Source organism: Phasianus colchicus, chromosome 6, assembly GCF_987193195.1.
Source record: "Phasianus colchicus chromosome 6, bPhaCol1.hap1.1, whole genome shotgun sequence".
Classification (NCBI taxonomy): Eukaryota; Metazoa; Chordata; class Aves; order Galliformes; family Phasianidae; genus Phasianus; species Phasianus colchicus.
The window spans coordinates 34,100,408-34,121,272 of record NC_143441.1 but is presented as its reverse complement, the minus strand read 5'-3'; the positions used below and the strand labels follow the sequence as shown (position 1 = coordinate 34,121,272).

At 35.6% G+C, this 20,865-nt stretch overlaps 1 protein-coding gene across 3 annotated transcripts in view; it reads right to left on the bottom strand.

Moving 5' to 3' along the window:
* LOC116243276 (macrophage mannose receptor 1-like) overlaps positions 1–20,865 on the bottom strand; it is a 29,364-nt gene that overhangs the window by 5,591 nt on the left and 2,908 nt on the right. The window contains exons 4-25 of one of the 3 annotated variants that reach the window (XM_031614420.2): positions 20,109–20,267; positions 19,102–19,215; positions 18,254–18,388; positions 17,265–17,447; positions 16,431–16,588; positions 15,672–15,785; positions 15,241–15,356; positions 14,786–14,934; positions 13,530–13,729; positions 13,114–13,241; positions 12,043–12,124; positions 10,717–10,861; positions 9,544–9,579; positions 9,245–9,420; positions 8,371–8,438; positions 7,560–7,660; positions 6,320–6,456; positions 5,220–5,334; positions 4,412–4,608; positions 3,169–3,259; positions 1,602–1,837; positions 596–761 (exon numbers count right to left, since the gene is read on the bottom strand). In XM_031614420.2, the coding sequence (XP_031470280.2) occupies positions 596–761; positions 1,602–1,837; positions 3,169–3,259; positions 4,412–4,608; positions 5,220–5,334; positions 6,320–6,456; positions 7,560–7,660; positions 8,371–8,438; positions 9,245–9,420; positions 9,544–9,579; positions 10,717–10,861; positions 12,043–12,124; positions 13,114–13,241; positions 13,530–13,729; positions 14,786–14,934; positions 15,241–15,356; positions 15,672–15,785; positions 16,431–16,588; positions 17,265–17,447; positions 18,254–18,388; positions 19,102–19,215; positions 20,109–20,267 (3,006 nt within the window). The remainder of the gene's footprint in view (positions 1–595; positions 762–1,601; positions 1,838–3,168; positions 3,260–4,411; positions 4,609–5,219; positions 5,335–6,319; positions 6,457–7,559; positions 7,661–8,370; positions 8,439–9,244; positions 9,421–9,543; positions 9,580–10,716; positions 10,862–12,042; positions 12,125–13,113; positions 13,242–13,529; positions 13,730–14,785; positions 14,935–15,240; positions 15,357–15,671; positions 15,786–16,430; positions 16,589–17,264; positions 17,448–18,253; positions 18,389–19,101; positions 19,216–20,108; positions 20,268–20,865) is intronic. The other 2 variants (XM_090142899.1, XM_090142900.1) reach the window with 2 other exon arrangements.

Here is a 20,865-nt window from a genome sequence, read left to right as displayed (position 1 = left end):
GCTTCAAAGTCAAGCCTCCTTAATCAAGGAGAGAAACAACATGTTTCTGCAAAATCTACAAATAAACATAACTCTGGAATACGTCTATCAGGAGTTAAAGTATCATTCACATTTCCAAGGCTCTTACACCTAGATCAGAACTGCTTTAGCTCTAACAATAGCAACTGGAAGTAAAATTCTTGCTAGCATTTTGGCTACCAATGTGACATCAGAGCATGAACTTATCCAGGTGTTACTGTCCCTGCAGGTGGTGCAAGCTCCAGCACTTACTTACATTACACAATCTCAAGTATGATTTATGCCCACATCTCAAAACGAGTAAAATACCTTAAGAACAGAGTTTCATCTTATGCAAACAGTTATGACTACTATAAACGCAGAGCAGTCATATCCATTTATACAAAAGGCTTTCATGTGCCAGACTTGAGCTCATATATCATCTAATAGAAAACTTGCAGATTCTGCATGGAGGTAGACAGTATTTTGAAGTTTACTGTTATGAGGATTTTAACCTAAGCCATAACAAAGCCTCTAGGTTTAGGCAAAGTATGGAATTAGGAATGTGTCGTTTGAATGATTACATTCACTTACTCACCATTTGATTTCTTACAAACTGAGAAGTATGTTTCTTTGCAAGATGCTGTTTTCCAGGTACCATCAAGGTCTAGGTAGACACAAGCATTTTTCTTTTTTGGCTCCTCTGCTGCCCACTTAGTGAATCTGGTTTTCCAGTTATCAGTCCATTTGTAATAGCTCCTAGTCTGAAAACAGTTAAGCTTTAATAATAAAGTTGTGTGGTGTTTATAGCATACAAAGCTCAGGCACACAACGTTCTATTTTTATTTGAGATTTTCAAGAAAAAACAAACAAACAGGTGCTGTTCTGTTGTTTTAAACACTATTCACAGTACCAATGTCACTGGAAGCGGTAGTTACATAAGAAGTAAGAATGAATCATATTCAATGATGCATTACTGTCAAGAGGATTTTTTGAAATTAAAACAAGCTTATAATACATGGTAAGAAACTCTGATAAGTCAATCTTAAATTATTTACCTCATTTCATAATAAGAGAAGCAATTACAATTAACTCACCCCTGGTATTCTGCTTTAAATTTAGACTGAGCAATTTGGTGAGTAAAGATTACTTGATATTTAACAGTCAAGATCATCTAAAAATTCTCTCTGTAATACTTGCTATGAGTATTATGATATAAATAAAAGTTACAAGTAGCCCTACATATGGCAGAGAGCTGCAATGGCTTTCAGAATAGCTAATGTCTTCTGCACGGTAGCTACACTCTGTTTGTGACACTCAGTCTCTAACATTATCTCTGTTATCATTTCTTTTATAATTTCTGGAGCTCTCTCTTTGTATAAGTTACAACCTGCTCAACCTCTTTTGTGATTTCTTTCCAATGGACTTGGTGCATGAAAGCCTGTAATTAATTTTCATGGGGCCATTAGAAATTCATGTATACATGTGGTATAACCACCAACAGGATGTTATTTTGGAATTGCTATAAGCTGAGCATCCAACAGAAACAAAAGAAGCAGAAGAGTTCACTGAGCACCTGAACCCCACATCTGTCCAACACTTACAATATTGCTGTTAAGGCCAATCCATACAGGTTTTCCATATTTCTGTATCTGGATCCAAAGGAATGAATGGATGTAGGCATCTAAAATGCTTGCAAGTTCTGCATGTTGCTCTTGACAGTTTCTTCTGGCCTCTTCCCATTGCATTTCAGATGAGACAATTAGATAGCTGCTATCACCGTAGTGGACAAAGTCAGAGGATGGATTTGTTGCCGATAAGTTAAATTGTGCAGTAACTACTGAACAAAAATAGGATGCATGAATTTAAAACAGACCACTGATAGCCAGTATAGAAGAAATAAAAAAAATACAAGGTTCAAAATAACCATAAGTTAAATTATTCATTTAAGTTCATGAACAACAGGTAAAATAAAACCAAATACACAACAACAACAAAAAACCTAGTAAAACAAAAGCCAAATTTGTTAATGTAAAAAACAGACTAAAAACATGGGTACCATAAAGTAGACAGTATACTTGCTGGATGCCAGGCTTGTGTAGAAATTTCCCTTATAAATTGAATATTTGTATTTCCATAATTCAAAATATTTTGACTACATCTGGATATCTGAATACACACATATTTCAGGTCACTGGCAGGAGAGGGTTTGGGGATGGCTTTTAAGACATTTACTGTTGTTCTCTATTAGCACAACTTGAGATAGTTAATGTTAATAGATCACTGTTGACTAAGTCATTAACCTGTCTATTAGGGCTGTGTGAATGTTGTCTGCACGGCTGACTGAAGCAGTGTTTATTTCTGCCCTGTGAATCAACAGATTGTAGAGAACAGCTGTACCTGAGATAAAATGAGACAAAAATGCCTTTTTCAAACTCTGTTTGCTGTGCTGGGAGATGGGGTTCATGCAAACTTAGCTGTGTTGAGAGCAAACAGGCTGTAGCAGCTGACTGAAGAGTGGACAGCTATTATATTTTTATTCTTTTTTACCAATGGTGTGATAAAGGTGAGGCAAAACCATTATTGTTATCTGTGCTTTTTCTCCATTCCCATTGCATGTCTGGGCTACAGTGATTTGCATAACTACAATTCTATAGCAGGAAAATAAACATACATTTCTTGTTTTGATATAACAATATTCTTTGAAGATGAAGGCACCACCAAGAGACAGTACATTTTATTAGAGTTCCTACAACACTGGGCAGAAGAGTTTCAATAGAAGAGGATTATATCTTCTCAGATACAGCCAGGAGTATCTGGGGATATCACTGCAAGTCCCTCATTTTACTCTGCACTTTAAGAGTATATATAGAAGAGCATCTTCTATTTCACTAAGAAGAAATCTTTTCATGTATTACTCTCTAGCATTATTCATGATTTAGGTACAAAATCCCAATTAAGACAGTGCTTCCTCTCCAATAATTTCTGTGGAACAAATTATACTTTAGAAAAAAGTTTTGTCTTAAGACTGGAAGAGATCTTAAAATCTGAGAGATTCGGAATGACATTCAAAGCTAGAAAAAGTGACAACAGTTTGCAGTGTATTTTATATTGTTCTTATATAACTGAGATACTCAACCTATTTAGGAGACTGGGTTAAGCAGAACTCACGTGAATTCGTTTGGCATATGTAGCCTCTCTCGTTGTCACAGCTATCATCTCTCCATTTGCCATCTAATTTTGTCATGAAAACACAATCTGTCTGAAAAAGAGGGCAATGTAAACAGTCATTGGAAAAGGCAAACAGTATACAGTGAGATGAAAATCCTGTGCTCCTAGTGCAAGCCTTGTGATGGAGAGAAGAGCTTACTGAGCACCTATGTCATTGGATCAGTTTGACAAGATTCCTGACAAATGATCTGTCCTGATTTATATTAGTGACCCATTTGAACCAGACTCTCAGTGATGCCAAAATCTAAAAGAAAGGTCTATAAAAATAAGACTGTCATTACAGTCTTCTCAATTCTGATTATTATTATTTAGATTTACTTTTGAGAATTTACATGTATGAAAAAACATATATGAACTATTATTAAAAGCACTGCTCTGGATTTATCATAAGTTGATTATCTTGCAGAAAGCATGCACTCTATCAGTAGTTTGTAGCCTTTATCAAGATATCACTATCAGATATCTTCGGGAGCAAAAAAAATTTCCCTTTACTTCCTTATTTTTAATTGCTTCAACATTTCCTCCAGATGTCTCCCCTAGTTTCAGGATTGGTCTTGCCCATCTTTTTGCATTTTATCTGAGTTCATTTGCTATGCTGACTTGAACGAGTTTTAATCATAAACAAGCTGACTGATGGCACATATTAAAAGTCTCCAGTGACCACCAGCTTCCAACTATTTCTGCAGAAACTCTTTAGAAAAGAGATTTAACTTCAACAGAATAAATGCCCTTTAGTTGAAAGTATCCTCCTATACCATCAGAAACTAGTAAAACAAGTTGAAATCACATTAACCAGGAAATGGGAAACACACATGGACAAATCAGTTTTGGATCTTAATTTTGTTGGGTTTTTTTTCATAACTTTTCTATATTTTGTGTTGCAACTTTAATGCTAGTGGTAGTGCAGTTTTGGAGGGAACTGATGTATGTCTTTGTTTTTTTGTTTGTTTTTACTTTTTTTAAAAAATGCTATTTTGCAATAGCTCAGACTTTTTGTCCGTCGGTCTTCAGAATCTCTGCCAAATATATTTGGTAAATTTGGAAAGTCTATCATGTACTTTACTAAGCTCCATTCTGCTGGCTAAAGGACCTGTTTCAACATTTTGTTATTGTTTCTATAACTTTCCTTTTAGGGAAATCATCTGGCTGCCTAAGATACAGAGGCTAATTATATTTTCCATACCTCCACAGTGTTATCTTCCAGCAATTCAAACTCATAAAAGTCGAAAAAGCTTTGTTTGGTTTCTGGTGCACCTTCAACCCAATTGGTGTAGGAAACAGTGCTCCCATCTGCCCAAAGAAATGTTGACTCTCTGTTGATATCATTCATCCCAATCCAAACATTGGTTGTAGCATCCTTTAAATGATAGTAGACAAAAGCTAGAGAGAAGCAAAAACTTCTTATTAAGGAAAGTTCATCATGACTCACCCAAAGCAGGAAGAAATGTGGACAAGCCTAGAAGAGCAGCCAAATTAGAAGGATAACATTTCCCAGTACAGAGCACATCATCTTTTTACTAAGTGCTTAGAAAATCTTCTCTGGAACATATGTTAAACAAACATTAAGGCTGGGAAAAGCAGCCAAAGAAAAAATTCTGAAGCAAGTTAGAAAATGTCCCTTTCTTTACACTGTATGCATATGCAGCAAATCAGAAAAATAGTATTGACAGTGAGAGAAAAAAATAGTTGTTTGTTAGTCTCAGGAATTTGGACAACCTCGCTCAAAACAGACTGGAAGTTTCTCAAAAACCAAGTAATGGAAAGAATTAGAAACACGCATTTTATTTCTTATATGTAACATGATTTAGCAAATGTTTCTAGCAAAAAATCAAGCAAAACACTTTAGAATTAAAACCAAACATAGACTGACTTGGTAAATAAGCCATTCTCAGCTGATAATTTCGTAATATGTATTCAAGAGTTTATCACATTCCTTAGTAGGATATTGATATTTTTGAGAGGTAACGTTTCAGGAGAGCCCATATATGTACCTTGCACCTGCTGATTCAGTACGGAAGCCAGGTTTCCTCCCAGATGAATACAAACTTCTCGTGCATCATGCCATGCCAGCTTTCGTGTTGTATTGGAGGCAAATATTTTGAAACACTGGGGGGTGGAGGGCAGGGGAAAGCAATCATTCATTCAAACTAATGGAGATGGAAACTATTGATTGTGAATACTATCAATTAGCTATAGGATGCACAGTTCTCTAGAAAAATAGAGGTGCTAGAATAATTGATACATTTCAATAGTAATAAGTCAGTGATGTGCAAGATCTTTAAGCATGTATGTCCAGTATGGTAGATATTTGGCCCTTTCTTTGCACAAGGTGTAATCCAGGAACTGAGTATCATCTGAATTACTCATAACAATGTGAGGTATATAGTCCTGCTATACATTTCCTTCCACTGCTCCCTGCAGTAAGAGAAAGATCATTTAAGCTCAGTGGCTTTGGGTATTACAGTTGCAGAAAGTGATTTCCACTGCTCTTTGTCAGGCTTCCAGTGACTGTGACAATGACTGCTCATTGTGTGAAACTGAGTGAAATACTATTTGCCATCTTCACCTAACGTTCTTGGGATGCAATTGCAGTGCAGAGTGTGTACATCAAGCAAAACAGCTTTCAACCCCAATTGGTACAACTACTTTTGTCACAGCAATGAGGACTTCCAGACCAAGACTGTATGTAAAATCATGCTCAAAACAATTTCAGTTTGGGATCACATATCTGAACTGAAAGCTTTGGGAAATCTTATACAAGCCAGCAGACTTGCTCAAATGAATTCTTTCTAAATCATTCCTCCTGAAGGGCTTATTTTCCAAGCCCAATCATTAAAAACTTCAGTTCATAACATAAATACATAACACAGGAGAGAAACAGAAGTATTATGCAGTAACAATATACTGTGTTTGTCTATGAAGTTAGATGTCTATTAGTTACCTCCAGAGAAGTCCTGGTATACAGTCAGCATACGTTGACTGGATAATTACTCCTTTGTTTCATAATAACAAAAGCATACTTTTGTGATTACAACTCTTTTTTTTAGTCCTGCTACTATATGGAATTCACTTAAGATGCTTATTGATATACCTTGTTGTTAAAGAAAAGCCAACTGTCTGGACATCCTCCAGGAGGAAATGGAGAAGCAAGAGTTGAATTAATAGAACTGTTATGCCTTTCACATACAAATCTATTGGTGACACCACAGTTTACATCATTCCACAAGCCTAAAAACAGATTGAATAAGATGTTATAGCATTTGCAAAAATCACTTCATATTTTGAACGAGTGTAATCTCTACTTTTCAGACCATCAAAATGAGTAAAAGAGACTCATACTACATGTATGAACTTAAATATTGCTTACAAAAGGAAGATATTTATGTGCTTTAGCTGCTCATCACCATTAGTTTGTGGGCTCCTTGCTTAGCAATTGCAAAAAGAACAAAAGACTGGGAAAAAGAGAACAAATGCCCTGGTTACTGATTAACTTCATTCTGATTTCACATTAAGTTGTCAAAGTAGGAGAATTACAGGAGGCAGAGGATGAGAAAAAATATAAACATCTGATGAACTTTTTTTTTTTTTTTTTAAATCAGAACACAATGTACTCTCTTTATATTTCAGTCTGCAGTTTTATCTGAGAGCAAAGTAACCATGGCAGCTTTGAATGAGCCAGTGGAAGCTCTCACAGTTGCACAGCTGTAGCCCCTTGTGTTTAATTTGAACTGCTTGATTCTGCTGTTCCTCCTCTTCCAGGGCTCTCTACAATGCCCATACCTGTTTATGATTTGTTCAGGTCATGGCATCATTACATTGCAGGGAGCAGAGGTGATACAATATAAAGAAAACATGCAAAATGTATGAGATAGAACATTCCAGATCAATCTGAGAGTATAGCATAGTGTTCAAACATTATAAAATGTTTGTCATCTATCTTCTTATTGCCTTGTACCTTCAACTCCCCTTATTTTGCAGCTAAATCATAAATACTTTAAGTTCACAGGAGTGAAGGTAGGCTCCACTCATCTATCAGTTTTTTACTCGGAGAAGTAGTGCAGAGCACCGTAATATGCAATGCCAATGTCTTGAACCCAGAGAGGTACCTGCTTTAAATTACACATGGAACTAAAGTCTCCCCACACTGAATACATAGACTCTTCTATGGCTGAAGCTTATGTCAGTCATTGTATCTTGTTGGCTTGTACTTCTTAAGGAACTGCAGAAAATAGCAGTAAGATTGTATGGCCACTAACAGCAGAAGTTTGTAAGAATCAATTATAATCCAAAAGGAGAGAATTAAAATCTAACAGTTTAATCTTATTATCTACCTTGCTTTGAAAACATTACCACACAATGTTCCTCATTATTTGCAAAGTTAGGCTCATTAGGAGCCCAGGCCACATACGTTACTGGAGTCCCATCCATCCAGCTTAAAGAAAAGATACACAAATGATTATTAATTAATACTCTTTCAGTTATTAGATAAGAATCTTAATGAACATTTCACAAAGAAGACAAAGTCCATAAGCATGTATAGGAACTGGCAAAAACTGTTACAGATTTTTTCTCTTTGATTTTCAAATCAAATTTAATTACTCAAATTTGAAGAAATTTGTGTAAGCTATTGCTGGTTGCAGTACAGAAAAAGAGAACATCGAGAATATTTTCCATTGGCAGGCAGGAGTAGTCAACCATCATCTAATATCAGAAACTAATATCCAGTTAGCCATAATAAGCAATGCAGAGGATATTAGGAGTTTAATTTATCTTAATTTCTTCACACTGAATCATCTACTTAATATTACATTCTTCAATCTGAGTATTCTTGATGTTTCTGTAGATGCAAAAAATACCTCCAGTTCACAGGGCCAATCTTTGAAATAGAAAGCATAAGTATAGCTGCCAAGTTTTCCTTTCGGCATATACTGACTCAAGAAAAAATGCTCTTTCCATTTTTCTTTTTTGGGGAAAACTACTGGAACTTAGTCTGTTCTAGGATCATTTGCTTCTGCTTTGTACTCGTTAAACATACAACCGCCTTCAGTCCTTGTCTTTGATAAACACCACTTTTAGTACCTCTGACTATATATAATAGTTTGCTTCTGCATATTAACAGACAATGTGACTATCTTAACTTACCTAAATGTTTTATCCAGACTAATTTTTAAACCAATGAAGTATTGTTCTGACTCTGTCCTGTATTTATCCTAAAACAGAAAGAAACTATTTTAAGGACATGGGGGTTCTCATGAACAAAAAGCTGGACATGAGCTAGCAGTGTGCATGTGCAGCCCAAAAGGCCAATAGTATCCTCAGCTGCATCAACAGAGGGATGGGCAGCAGAGCAAGGGAGGTGATCACCCCATGTACTCTGCTCTTGTGAGGCCTCATCTGGAGTACAAGCAGGATGGTGGAGCAGATACAGAGGAGGCCACAGAGATGCTCAGAGGGCTGGAACACCATTCCTATGAAAAAGGTTTAAGCAAGCTGGGCTTGTTTAGCTGGGAGAAGTCTCCAGAGAGACCTCATTGCAGCCTTCCACAGTACTTTAACGGAGCTTATAAGCAGGAGAGAGACTGATATTTTACATGGTCTAGTAGTGATAGGACAAGAGGGGATAGCTTTAAAAGAATAGAATGGAGAGAGCAGTAAGGCACTGGCACAGCTCCCCAGGGAAGCTTTGAATACCCCATTCCTGAAATGTTTGAGGCCAGGGTGGATGAGGTCCTGGGTCTGATCTATGGGTGACAGTTGGGACAAAATGATCTTTAAGATGATTTCCAACTTGAACCATTCTATATTTCTATGATAATTTCAAAAAAATTCTTTGATGTAAAACAAGTAGAAAAGCATGTACCAAGTGGGAGAAAACAAATCACACAGAACAAAAAATAGCATTTTGTTGGGGATTTCATTGGTCTCAGTTACATTTAATTGGTGAAAATACTGTTAGTTCTATTTCTAAGATAATTCAAGGTTGTCAAAATTATTTCTACACTGTATTGGTTCTTACATTTTTTATCAAAGCTCTCTGTATGAACCTCCTTTCACTATTACTACTAATTACAGCAAGGTCTGCAGAATTCATCCTGCAAAACTCTCGGGCTTCTTCCATGGAGACTTGTTCTTTGCTGATGTAGTATAGCTTATCTTCATACATGACCCATCCATCCGCAGTGGTTTTATACTCTGGAAGACAAGTAAGGTAGCTTTAAGTTCTTCATTTGTAGGACATAAAAATTCATTTGAGAGTAACAATTTTGATTTTTAAAAATGATGAAAAAAAAGAATAAAATGCATCCAAAAACCTACCATATGTGACAGTTGGTTCAGGTTTTGGCATCACTCCTGCAAAACAACGGAGCAGAAGCTATAATGTGGCATGCAAGGAACCAAGCAAGAACTAAAGCAGACTTCGGCACTCCTTTGCAGCGACTAGAAAAGAAGCAGGCTTAACCACAGATTTTAGCTATGCATTATGAAAAATAGATGGTCTTATAAGTTTATATCATAAGCCGTGCTTCATTTCAGCTAAGTCATAGATGGATTGCTTACCTGTTGAGATCAACGTTAATTAAAGCAATCTTCCAATCTATGAATCACAGTAAATTTATCTGAAACATTTTAAGCTTTGGTCTTATATTCTCTTTCCTGGCGCCCCAGTAAATATACCATAATTTTCCAGAGGGGTCTTCTCATAAATAGGATGAAAATTAACACTAGATTTACTTCATCTCTATCTAATACTCTTTTAGTCCCAGATATTCATAGGCAAAAGGAAATACTAAGATTGTAAATACTAAGAGTAAGTTTGTTCTGCCTCAGATGGAAAAATAAATGCCACTGCTTTGAAAAATGTTGATGTTCCCTGCGTAATTGTAGAGGAGAACATGAAGCACTTTTCTGGACCTGTTTTATCGATTTTCCTTAACTGTATTGCTATGGATATGATTAGCCTCAGCAGCAAGTGCCAAACATACCAACTGTGATCCTGAACACTTTTCTTTTACTAAGTGACTCCAGCACAAACTTTTCTACTGGAGCTTTCCCTTAGGAAAGCCATCTCCTGTTACCTCTTCTGGAGGCCTATAATTAGCAGTAAATCCAGTCAGATCTCAAGAAAAAATACATTTGTACACCAGACATATTTTAGATTTGTTTCCAGCTTTATCCATGATAGTTAAGGAAGGCGCAACTCCTTATTTCCCACATCAAAAGCACACAAACAAAAAGTAATTATACAAAATGTTTGCAATCTATTAAGCACCATTATTTATACATCATTATTTACATGAAGAAATTAATTTATTTATTCTTATCATCTGTCATGAAAAATCCTGGCCTGTATTATGTTACCTAATTGGCATGCAATTGGAAAAAGTATCGTTTTCAAAATTTTGTATTTTTCTCCAGCAAATTATATTACAAAGCAAATACTTTAAAAAGTTATTTAAGCTTCCTGATTAAAAAGAATAATAAATCTACCTTTTTTAATTTGACAAACCCAGCCATGCTGCTCTTCACAGAGTGAAAGAAGCCATTGCCCAGAAAATGATCTACCATTGATTAAACCACAGAACATGTGTCCTTCTGAACTTCTTGGATGATCACTCCAGTCTGTATACCTAACCTATAAAAAAAATAATCTTTTGATCTGTTTGATCTGAACTGTTTCAGCAGTTATACTATCCATTGGCAAAAAGAAACAAAGATTCTGTGTCTTACTAAGAGTACAAATGTAGAGAAAGAAATAGGCGTAAGTATTTTTACAATGGAGCAATGTCAGTAATTCGGAGATCAGGTTGTCTTGCCATGGTGGACTTTTCTTCTTGTTCATATCTCAAGGGCTAGACGCAGACAGAATAAAAATGGGCAAATGCACTGCTGCTAAGAAGCTTCACCCTGACAACTTCACCCCAACACCCAACTTCACCCCAACTTCACCCTGACAACTTCACCCCAACCCACTCTCACTGTTTCTACATAGGCATTGTAATTTTCACTACGTTGATTGTGACCTGGTTCAAAATGATATTGTGCAACAGCCATCTGGTAACAGTGACCATAACATTTTTCAATTCAGCTCTCACTGCTTCCTCTCTCTCAGTTAATGAGGACAGGAACATGGATTCTGGGAGGGAAGCCATGTCTTACAAATCTGGTGCAGTTAGCTCTGAAGGAACTGTCATCCAAACAGGAAGGAAGAACTGTTTGATAAAAGCTACTTGGGATTTTGAACAAAGTTCTCTTTCCAAAAACTTTTAAACTAAGACATTACAAGAGGAAAGGTTTTTGCATGGATCAAACAGTTGGAAATAGAGTGTAAGAGCATTTGGAGATAATAAAAAAGTGGAATTCTGTAGGAACATCATGTAGGAATACAGATCTCAGCTCTGTTTCTGAAAGACCCTGATCCTCTGCTTACTGGAAAATGCAGGAGGATACTGAGAAATACATCTGTTGCATGCTTAGCTCTTTATATATTTCTGGCCAGAGAATGGATACAAGATCTGGTATGACCAAGTTTTATGTTGTGATGCTATGTGTTCATACTACATTTTTGGAAAACAAAATATATTGGAAGACTGCAGAAAGCTGCAGACCATAGTGAGATGCAGATTATTTCCATGTGTTCAAATGTGTTGCTGTGATTTTAGTGATGGTAATAAAGGTTAACAGCCATATAAACGTTTGTGGGATTAGCATTCTCTTTGAAGAGAAGAACAGTAAAAAGTCAAAAAGCACATGTACAAATCCCAAGACATCTTAACCAAACAAATCTGATGAAAAATTGAAGATTGAAGTACTTACAGGAGAGCCATCACTCCAGGCAAATCCTTCATCTGGATTCAAGGAAAATATACCAAGCCAAACTCTTTCAAAACTACAGTGACTGACTCAAACACAAATTATAAAACAGAACAGTTTGTAAACACTAATGCAAACAACATCTAGGAACACATCATTAAACTTTCTAAAGCATTTTTCAAAGTGCAGTGAAGTAGTATTAATTATCCTATTAGCTTTGGTGCAGGCTATACTTATGTATATGTTCTCCATAGAAATATCTAATATTTTTCTCCCTATTACCTGCCTTACCAGCCTTTATGATACAATTTCCCTGCAGTTTACAAATGCTTATTATACTCACTGGGATTCACAGTTTGAATGTGCTGATGCAACAGATGTAATTGGCAGTGCACTAGCCCTGCGTTCACAACCTATACAAACACTGTTGTATTAACTTAGAAATGTAACTGAAGCCTTTAAAAACGTTAGTAATTGTTACATACTTTAGAAAAGGGATGCTTCTTGAACAAAGCAAGATAATAGAATTGTAAAATCATTTAGGTTGGTAAAGAACTTCAAGAATATCAAGTCCCTGACCATAGCAGTGGAGCTGTAAGAATAGCTGCCATGGTAGCACTGCTAACTGCCATATGAACAGTCACTCTACATTTGCTTAGCATCAGTGGTTGATTTATCAAAATTATTGATAGTAGTGATCTTGTATTTCCTCTCTACTCTGTTTTCTTAGGAAAGGCCTTTGCTGATTTAAAGAGGCTGTTGCTCTTGAAGATGGTCTCAGCTTTGGCTATGTCGAGGTGTGTCAAAAGTAAATATATTGGTAATACTTTCAACCCTGCTGAGAATACCACCTCCTATAATTTCAGGTATTCCTAAATGATATCCATTAGCCATGAAAAAATAGTCTTTTTTAAAAATTAAACAGTTAACGCTCATAAGTAGATAAAATTTCAAAGTTATCACAGTGTTGTTGGATTTTTAGGAATCTCCATTTCAGAAATTATCTGAGTACTTATAATCGTTCATTTTAAGCACCTTTAAAGTCTAATAAGATAAAAATGCACAGATACTCACCTGTTTCCTCTTGATATCATTTTTTTCTCCTCCTCATTGTTGATGGTGGCCAGATCCCCTCCAATTTGTCTACAAAAATCTCGAGCTTCAATCCACGATTTCTCGTTAATATCTGACCTGCAAAAGTACTGTGAAGAAATTGCTTTAAAACATACACTATGTGTAACATAAAATAAGGATATACATGTATATCTTAACACAATATAATACACGTATATGTAATACACATAAAATATAAAATGAAGAAATATGCTCTTGATCAAATATAAATGAAGTTTTATAGAAGCCAAGTAATATAAAGGAGAAATGGATTATACTGCTTATAACATTTTTCCAATAGAATGGTCTGATTATTTAACACAGAGGTGAAAAACAAAGCATTTCAAAGCATTTCTTTTAACTATTTAAGCACTTACTTTATAACAGGAACTAGCATCATCATTTGATATCCAGCCTTCAGGACATGTGGGTTTCAGAGCAGTAGTTGAAATAGGTGGAGCTGTTGCACCAACTGCCCATTGTTTGCAGATATATTTTTGCTTAGACTCACAGTCAAGAATATCCCATAATCCAGCTGCGATTCCAGTTCTCATGGCAACACACCCTGGTTTACTTCCTTTATGAGAAATAAAAAACATGTTGACTATTTCATCATACACTCTAAATTACTTGAATCTTGCTTAAAAACTCCAAGAAGTGCCCATTGCCTTCTTGTCATACAATAGCACTTGAATAGAAGAACTTGAACAGAAGAGAAATATTATAGGTGTTTTCCACAGAGCTGAAGAGGAGGTTTCTGTCTGAGCAGGTCATAATCAGTTTGAAGATTTTCCTTGTTTTTTCTTTCTATTTTGAATGTTCTTCATAATGAATTCTATGGATAGATAATTTTTATTTTTCACAGGGAAAACCTGTGCTTATAATGAGGATCTCATTCTTACTTAAGCCTCAAAGAGATATGATGAAGTTTCATCTGTTCATCTGCTGGCACTGTAGAGTACCTGGCAAGATGTTTTCTCCTGTTGCATTTATAGAAGTTTCATAGCTCTGTGCTGTTTACATTTTATTTAAGATTTCATAACCTCACTGAAAGATTTGAGAAAAAATTTAGACAAATTATCACTAGGAAGGATGTATTCTATCTTGAGGAGAGCAGATTTCTTCATAGCATTTCAAAACCATGCTTTCTATATTTTTGTGCAGTTTCAGTATTATCATATGAATGTAGACTCCTTAACATCATAAGTAAAAAAATATGGCACAATCGGTTTTGATTCTGTCATTTTGCAATTCTAACTTTAAGTCCTTATTACAGTTGCTCTGTTTCACACTCTTCTCTCCAGAAATGAGTGCAGAATAGTCTCAGGAACTGCCTGTAACCTGTTTATCAAAAAGAAGGCAATTTTCAAGATTTTAATTATCTATCATAATAGACATATATAATATATCTTTGTGAAGAAGAGGCATAAAGTCAAACTTATGAGTAAGTATATCAGACACCCTGGTATAAAACTGTAATTCAAATTGTCTCTTTGAAATTAAAAAATAGATTTTAGGAACTGCCTGTTCCTGTAAAACATATTGGAAGGCTAAATGATAACATTCAGAAGATGATGTCAGTAAAAATCTGAATAGGACTATGGGCTCTACCATCCACAGTCACAGCACCTACCGGGCATTGCTGCATCCCAGTGCGTGAAGGAGACATCCTCACCACTGCTCCACCTGAAAGTTCCTTGGTCCTCCATGTCAGAGAGACCCAGCCAGAAATACTTCTCCGGCCTCAGACCAACAAGACTAGTCAAATAAGCTTGTTCGTATCTGCAAGGAAGATCACAGTAACACAAGTGAAAACATTTATCCAAATTTATCTAATTTATCTAATTTCAATGTATCTAATTTATCTAATTAGATTAGACATCTGATGATGAATCCTTTTCTCCTTTTCCATGCTTCATATGCCATATAAATCAACAAATACTGACTTTTTTTTGTGCTACAAACTTAATCTGTAGCTTGGGTAATTTACTAATAGATGTTGTATAACAAGTGAGAAATAGTTCCCTGAGTAATTTGAAACATACAACCTTTACCTTTTCAAAAGACAAAGAAAATTAATTATCATACCTACTTTCAACTGTGGCTAGGTAACCTTTTTCTCCTTCACAAGTGTCATTGGCTTCAGAAAATGTTGCTGCTACATGTCCAATAAAATAGCAGTAGGTCCCGTATCTTCTCCATCCCTGTAACACAATTATAGAACCTCCTTATGAGTTTTAAATAATTGTGGTTTCATGTATTAAATGAGCTATATAATTTTGAAATGAATGAAGGACAATAATTGTAAATACTATGAATTAGCAAACTTTTGCACTGAAATTTCAGATTCCTTCTAAATGGTTTCTGTAAGTAGCTTAATGTAACGTAAGAGAGAGAAACCCCATAATAAATAATAAAGAGTTCTGTAAATAAATAATAATTCAAGTAATTTTAGATTATTCTCAGACAAGGACCTTTTTGTGATCTGAGAAATTAATTTTCCAGTCTTACACACTTACTTTTTTGCAACCTACATCAATATTTTTCTTTTCTCTAGCTATTTGTTGTATAGGTTTTCTTTTACAAATATAGCCAGCTTTCTTCTCGCAGTCGGAGTCTGCAAAATAGCCATCCTATGAGGCAGGAAAAAGAAATAAATAACAATAAGATTAACATGAATAATCTAAAGAAATTGAATAGATCTTCATTTCTCCTTCCATTTTGTAAGAGATGTACACTTTTATATGCAGTTCTCTAAGTTGATAACAAAACTCAACCCGCTCACACTCAGTGAAATGGTAGAGTGGTCTGTGGTAGCACTGCTATGGCTGGTAGTGATGAGTGGCAATGAAGGTGAAAAATTTCCTGTCCACTTTTCAGCTATAACTAGTCCCCAGCCTGTTCAGCAGGGCCCAGAACAGGCAACAATAGGCAAAGGAGCAGGCACAAGTGCAGCAGCAGGGATCCTCATATGGATCGCTGCCACCAGAAAAAAAAAGCAATGGGAGAATGTATCCAAATGACGTTGAAAGACCTGCTTTATTTTAGCGGTTGCTTTGAGATGAACTTGAAGAGAAAATGTCCTAAGTAGCACAATAATTTCATGGCTTGTTTGTTTGTTTGCTTGTTTTTAATGAAAGGTCATATTTGAGTCTCAGCTTTTGTCCTCACATCCCCTTTTCTGGCCCTACACAGTTGTTGAAACAGGAGGCCAGATTATACTTTTGCTAACAATTTAGTTTTTCTATTAAAATCAAATGCATGCTGAATAATGTTACCTGGCCCTTGATCATAACGCAGTCTTCTCGCCTGTTGTTGGTGCTGGATGGCTCTCCCAGATGCCATCTGGTGTATGTCACCGGCGTACCATCACTCCATTCAAAAAACATTTGAAGTTTGTGATCATTCAGGCCAATCCAGAGCTTGTCTGTTGGCTCTAGAACAGAGAAACACAGAACTAGAAAAGACATCTTATAATGCTTCATCATTTTTCCAGCTACCTCAAGCTCCAGGACATGCAATCCCTTAATTTATAAAGCAGAACATTATTTATTGTTGCATAATCATCTTATATGTGAAATGTTTCACACGTATTACAGTATTTACAGTACATGTTCAAAATTAGATTATAATGAAATCATAGAATACCCAAGGTTGGAAGCAACTCAAAGGATTGAGTGTAACTCCCTTCTCCACACAGGACCATCTTAAAATTGTTGTCTAACCTGATCTGAGGCATTCTTAATGAAAGAAAAGCCATTGAAAATGAAAGGTAAACTTAGGCAGCATTTAGAAAAATGAGAAAGGAAAGATCTGGAAGGATACTCACAATGTCTTTAGTAGTCACTAGACTAGGGGATGATAATAGAATCAAAAAGTGAAAGAAAGCAAAATACGTTCCTGTAAGTGCTTCTTGTGATGATGGTTGGACAGTTTTGAAACAGAATGTACTGCACCAATCTATCACTGCTGGACCTTTGGCTCCTTGCATGTCCTTGGCTGCGGTACTTTAATGCTAATATACAATTTCTACTTCTCAGGTCAGCTGCCTAGTAACTCCTTGCACACAGACAAAGGAAAAAAAAAGAAAAAAAGCAAATGGAAACACTCACTGTACCCAAGCCCAGACACTATAAAGCTGTGCTCCTCAAGGTGTTGGATGCTGGCCAGGTGACTCCCTTCATTCTGACAGGAGGTCAAAGCTTCTTGCCATCCTTTGGTTTCCCTGAAGATCTTGTAGCAGTGATCTACATATGATACCCATCCGTCTGGGCAAGCAATAGGCCCTATTGCACCTAGAAATAAATATCAGTATTTTAGGAGAGTTCAAATGCTATGCAGATGACAGGAGGCTGAAAATAACTTCACTCATCCTGTGCAAAGGCTCTAACCTAAGGGATTCTCACTATAATGAAATGACGGCTAGCAAACATTAGATATAAATATGATTCAAAACTTGCTGTTTTAACTAGGAAAACAAAAGCTTTTTAATACGTATATTATTTACCACCAAATCTACAGTTTTTACAATGGTCAAATACCTGTAAAAATCACATTAATGTATAAATAGTAAAACCCTCTGTAATACTTAGAAGCTGTTTTTCAGTTAAGAAAAATCAGAAATCATCTGTACTTAATGAAATACTTATGATTTTTTGAAAGATTAAGTGTATCCATAGATAAAAATCAACTAGACAAATTTCGAACTAGACATATACACAGGAAAACACATGCAGGGAAATATTTACTTAAAATATCTTTTATCTTTGCTATGTGTCAATTTTTCTTCCTTTAATTGTATTTACTAACTTCTCTTTTCTGAAAAATAACTTTTGTTTTGTTCTCCTTTTCCACGCCCAGTACTCTGTGGTTTCAAAAAGAGACCTGGCTGTTCCACCCTGTGTGGTGGGACTTAGAGACCATCCTCGAAAGGGTGCAACGGCTGTAAAATTGTGAATGAGAAAAAATGAAAGTGACAGTTAAAAATGGTTAAAAATAGTTCTTCTTTCTAATAAAATTCTCCTGCTCATCTTTGCCAAAGGGAACACCAAGCAATTCAGACAGTAGCTCCTATTTTTAATTGTCAGCATAGATAAGATACCTGAGGGTATCAAGGTAAAGTTTCTTTTTTTACAGATATAGCCAAGTTTCTGATCACATTCCCAATTTTGCCATTTAGCTTTTGTTTCAGGATTCAAAACCACACAGAGTTTTCCAGATTCTGGAGAGGGACTTCCTTTGGGAAAGATAAAAAAAAAAAAGGAAAGAAAAAAGGTGAATATTTCTGAAGATAAATAGAATTCTAAACTCAAAAATAAGCAGGAGAAATCACTCCTGACTGAGGTAGCAGCTTCAAAGATTGCATCTTTTTCAGACTCAACAAGAACTAAATCATATAATCATAAAGGTTGGAAAAGACCCCCAAGATCACCCAGTCCACAGTATTTCCCAACCAAACCATGCCCCTTAGTACAACATCTAAACATTTCTTGAACTGAGGCAGATCTCCGGTTGTGGGAATGCCTCCATGTAAGCTATATTGCATACTTGCAATATAGCTTAAGTGTACATAAACATGCAACTTGCTCAATCCTCTGACTTTTAATATTATTTTTGCTGCTGGAGACCAGAAATGGAAAACTAAATATTTGTGGGAGAGGTAGTATTGTTTTCAGAAGTAAAATATTTTTTTGCAGTACATAGAAGTTTCTGATTTACATTGCTAAAGAAAAAGAAAACCATGGACCAATAAACAGACGAACAAACAAACAAACAAACTTTTCTAAAGCTAACACAAGAAAGGCTAAAATACATGTTGTTTTGGTAGCTTAACACTAACATACTACTTTTTCTCATGCCCAAATAATCTGAGAATATATTTTAAAGATGAATTTGAAAAATGTATTCTTTGTCTTTGGAAATAAAGAATTCGAGCAAAGCCACAGCTACCTGGAGCCCAGTTTAAATACTGGAAAGGAGTTCCTCCAATCCACTCCCAGCCACTCTTCAAGTCCAGTCTATTGAGGCCAATCCACAGTGCAGAATCTGTACCTTCTGTTAACTCTAAATAACCAAAAAATTTATAAATCACTTTTTATTTAGCAAAAGTCATTAATAATTAATCTATGAAGACATGAAATTCTTAAATATCTATGAAAATCTTTAGATATTGTGATAAATTGAAATATTAAAGTTTTGATCGACAAAAAATGCAGTCAGCAGCAACAAAACACTCTCTTACTATTTGTATCTCCTATTGCAAAATGCCATCTCATAGAGTAAATTCAGAATCAGTGCTTTTGTGGAACAGCCTGTACCTATACAAGATTGGTGATATTCAATTGGAAGTATCAGTATAGTGTAAGAATAAACTCTAAATCTAAAAATCTTGCATGTTAATTTCATCATTAAAAAAAGAGATACTTTCTTCCATCTCAGTCCTGAGATATACTATAGTAGGCAGAGTCTTGATTTTGGATGTGTGAATAATTCATGTTCTTCTAAATGCTAAATGAATGGAAAAAAAAAAAAAAAAAAAAAAAAAAAAAGCCAAACTGCTTTTGACACAAAACATATCTTTCTTTTGGCATAAGTGAATGTCTTCTCTCGCTGTTAATTTTTTTTTAAATATCACTTTTTACTAAAAATGAAATTTTCATTTAGTTTTCAGAAAGATGCTTTTTCTTAAAAAAGAAAAAACAGCCAATTTTTTAAACAATATAACATTTCTAAACAGAAAGTCAAACTGCTACTCTTGCAGCATGCTGAAATACTCTGAATTTCATTTAAACTTCAGTGAGTTTAGTATGAACTTGCAAATTATAAAAGACTCTATTTATTTGGTTTTTTTTTAATATATTTAGGCTCATGAGACCATAGCAGGTAGACCATAGCTACAGTAATAGACTGAAAAGATTCTGAATGTAAGTAGATTAGGATTTTCTTTACTTCCTTACCTTTAAGGTACATTTGTTCATGAATATCTGTGATACTCAGTAATTCTGCATTTTGTTGCTGACAGCTCTTCCTTGCCTGATGCCATGTGAGAGCAGATTCAGAGTTTATTTGGTAGTAGGCATTTCTTAGCACATCTGTAGTCCAAGTGGTATCTCTGTCTGTGGAGAAAATAACTATATAATGGGGGGACAGTAGTTCACTCACAAAAAAATGAGTTGCAGGTTCTCCTTATGCATGACATTCTCATGTCTGTTGGTTCTGTTCTTCCAAAAGCACTGGAAATTTTAGGAGGAGGATAAGGAAGGATGAAGGTAAAGGCCCAACAGGCAGCACTGAAAGATATTCATCACTCTTGCACAAAGATACATAATCCAGGAATTACTACTAAGGAAGTGATTGCATAGAAATATATATTACATGAAGCGCGGTGGCAGAAATCTTAGCTGAAATCTATTAAAAGATATCCAGCTTCTCTTTCTTGGCAGCAGTTTCCACTGAGAGCTCTGAGATACAGCTATAGGACTGAATTTAGCATCAGATAGTTCTTAGAGAAACCTTCCTCTGCTAAAAGCCTCTGGTGGTTCCTGCCACAGTCTGAGGGCTAGGCACTGCCGTGGTACTGAGCCACATGGTGCTCTTCTTCCAATTACCTTTGCCTCTTTGATCTGGTGAGGATCCATTCATGCTTATTAAGATGCAATACAAAATTGGATTAAATGTTTGATTATTCCCGAAAGCCAGTATAAAGCTGAATTA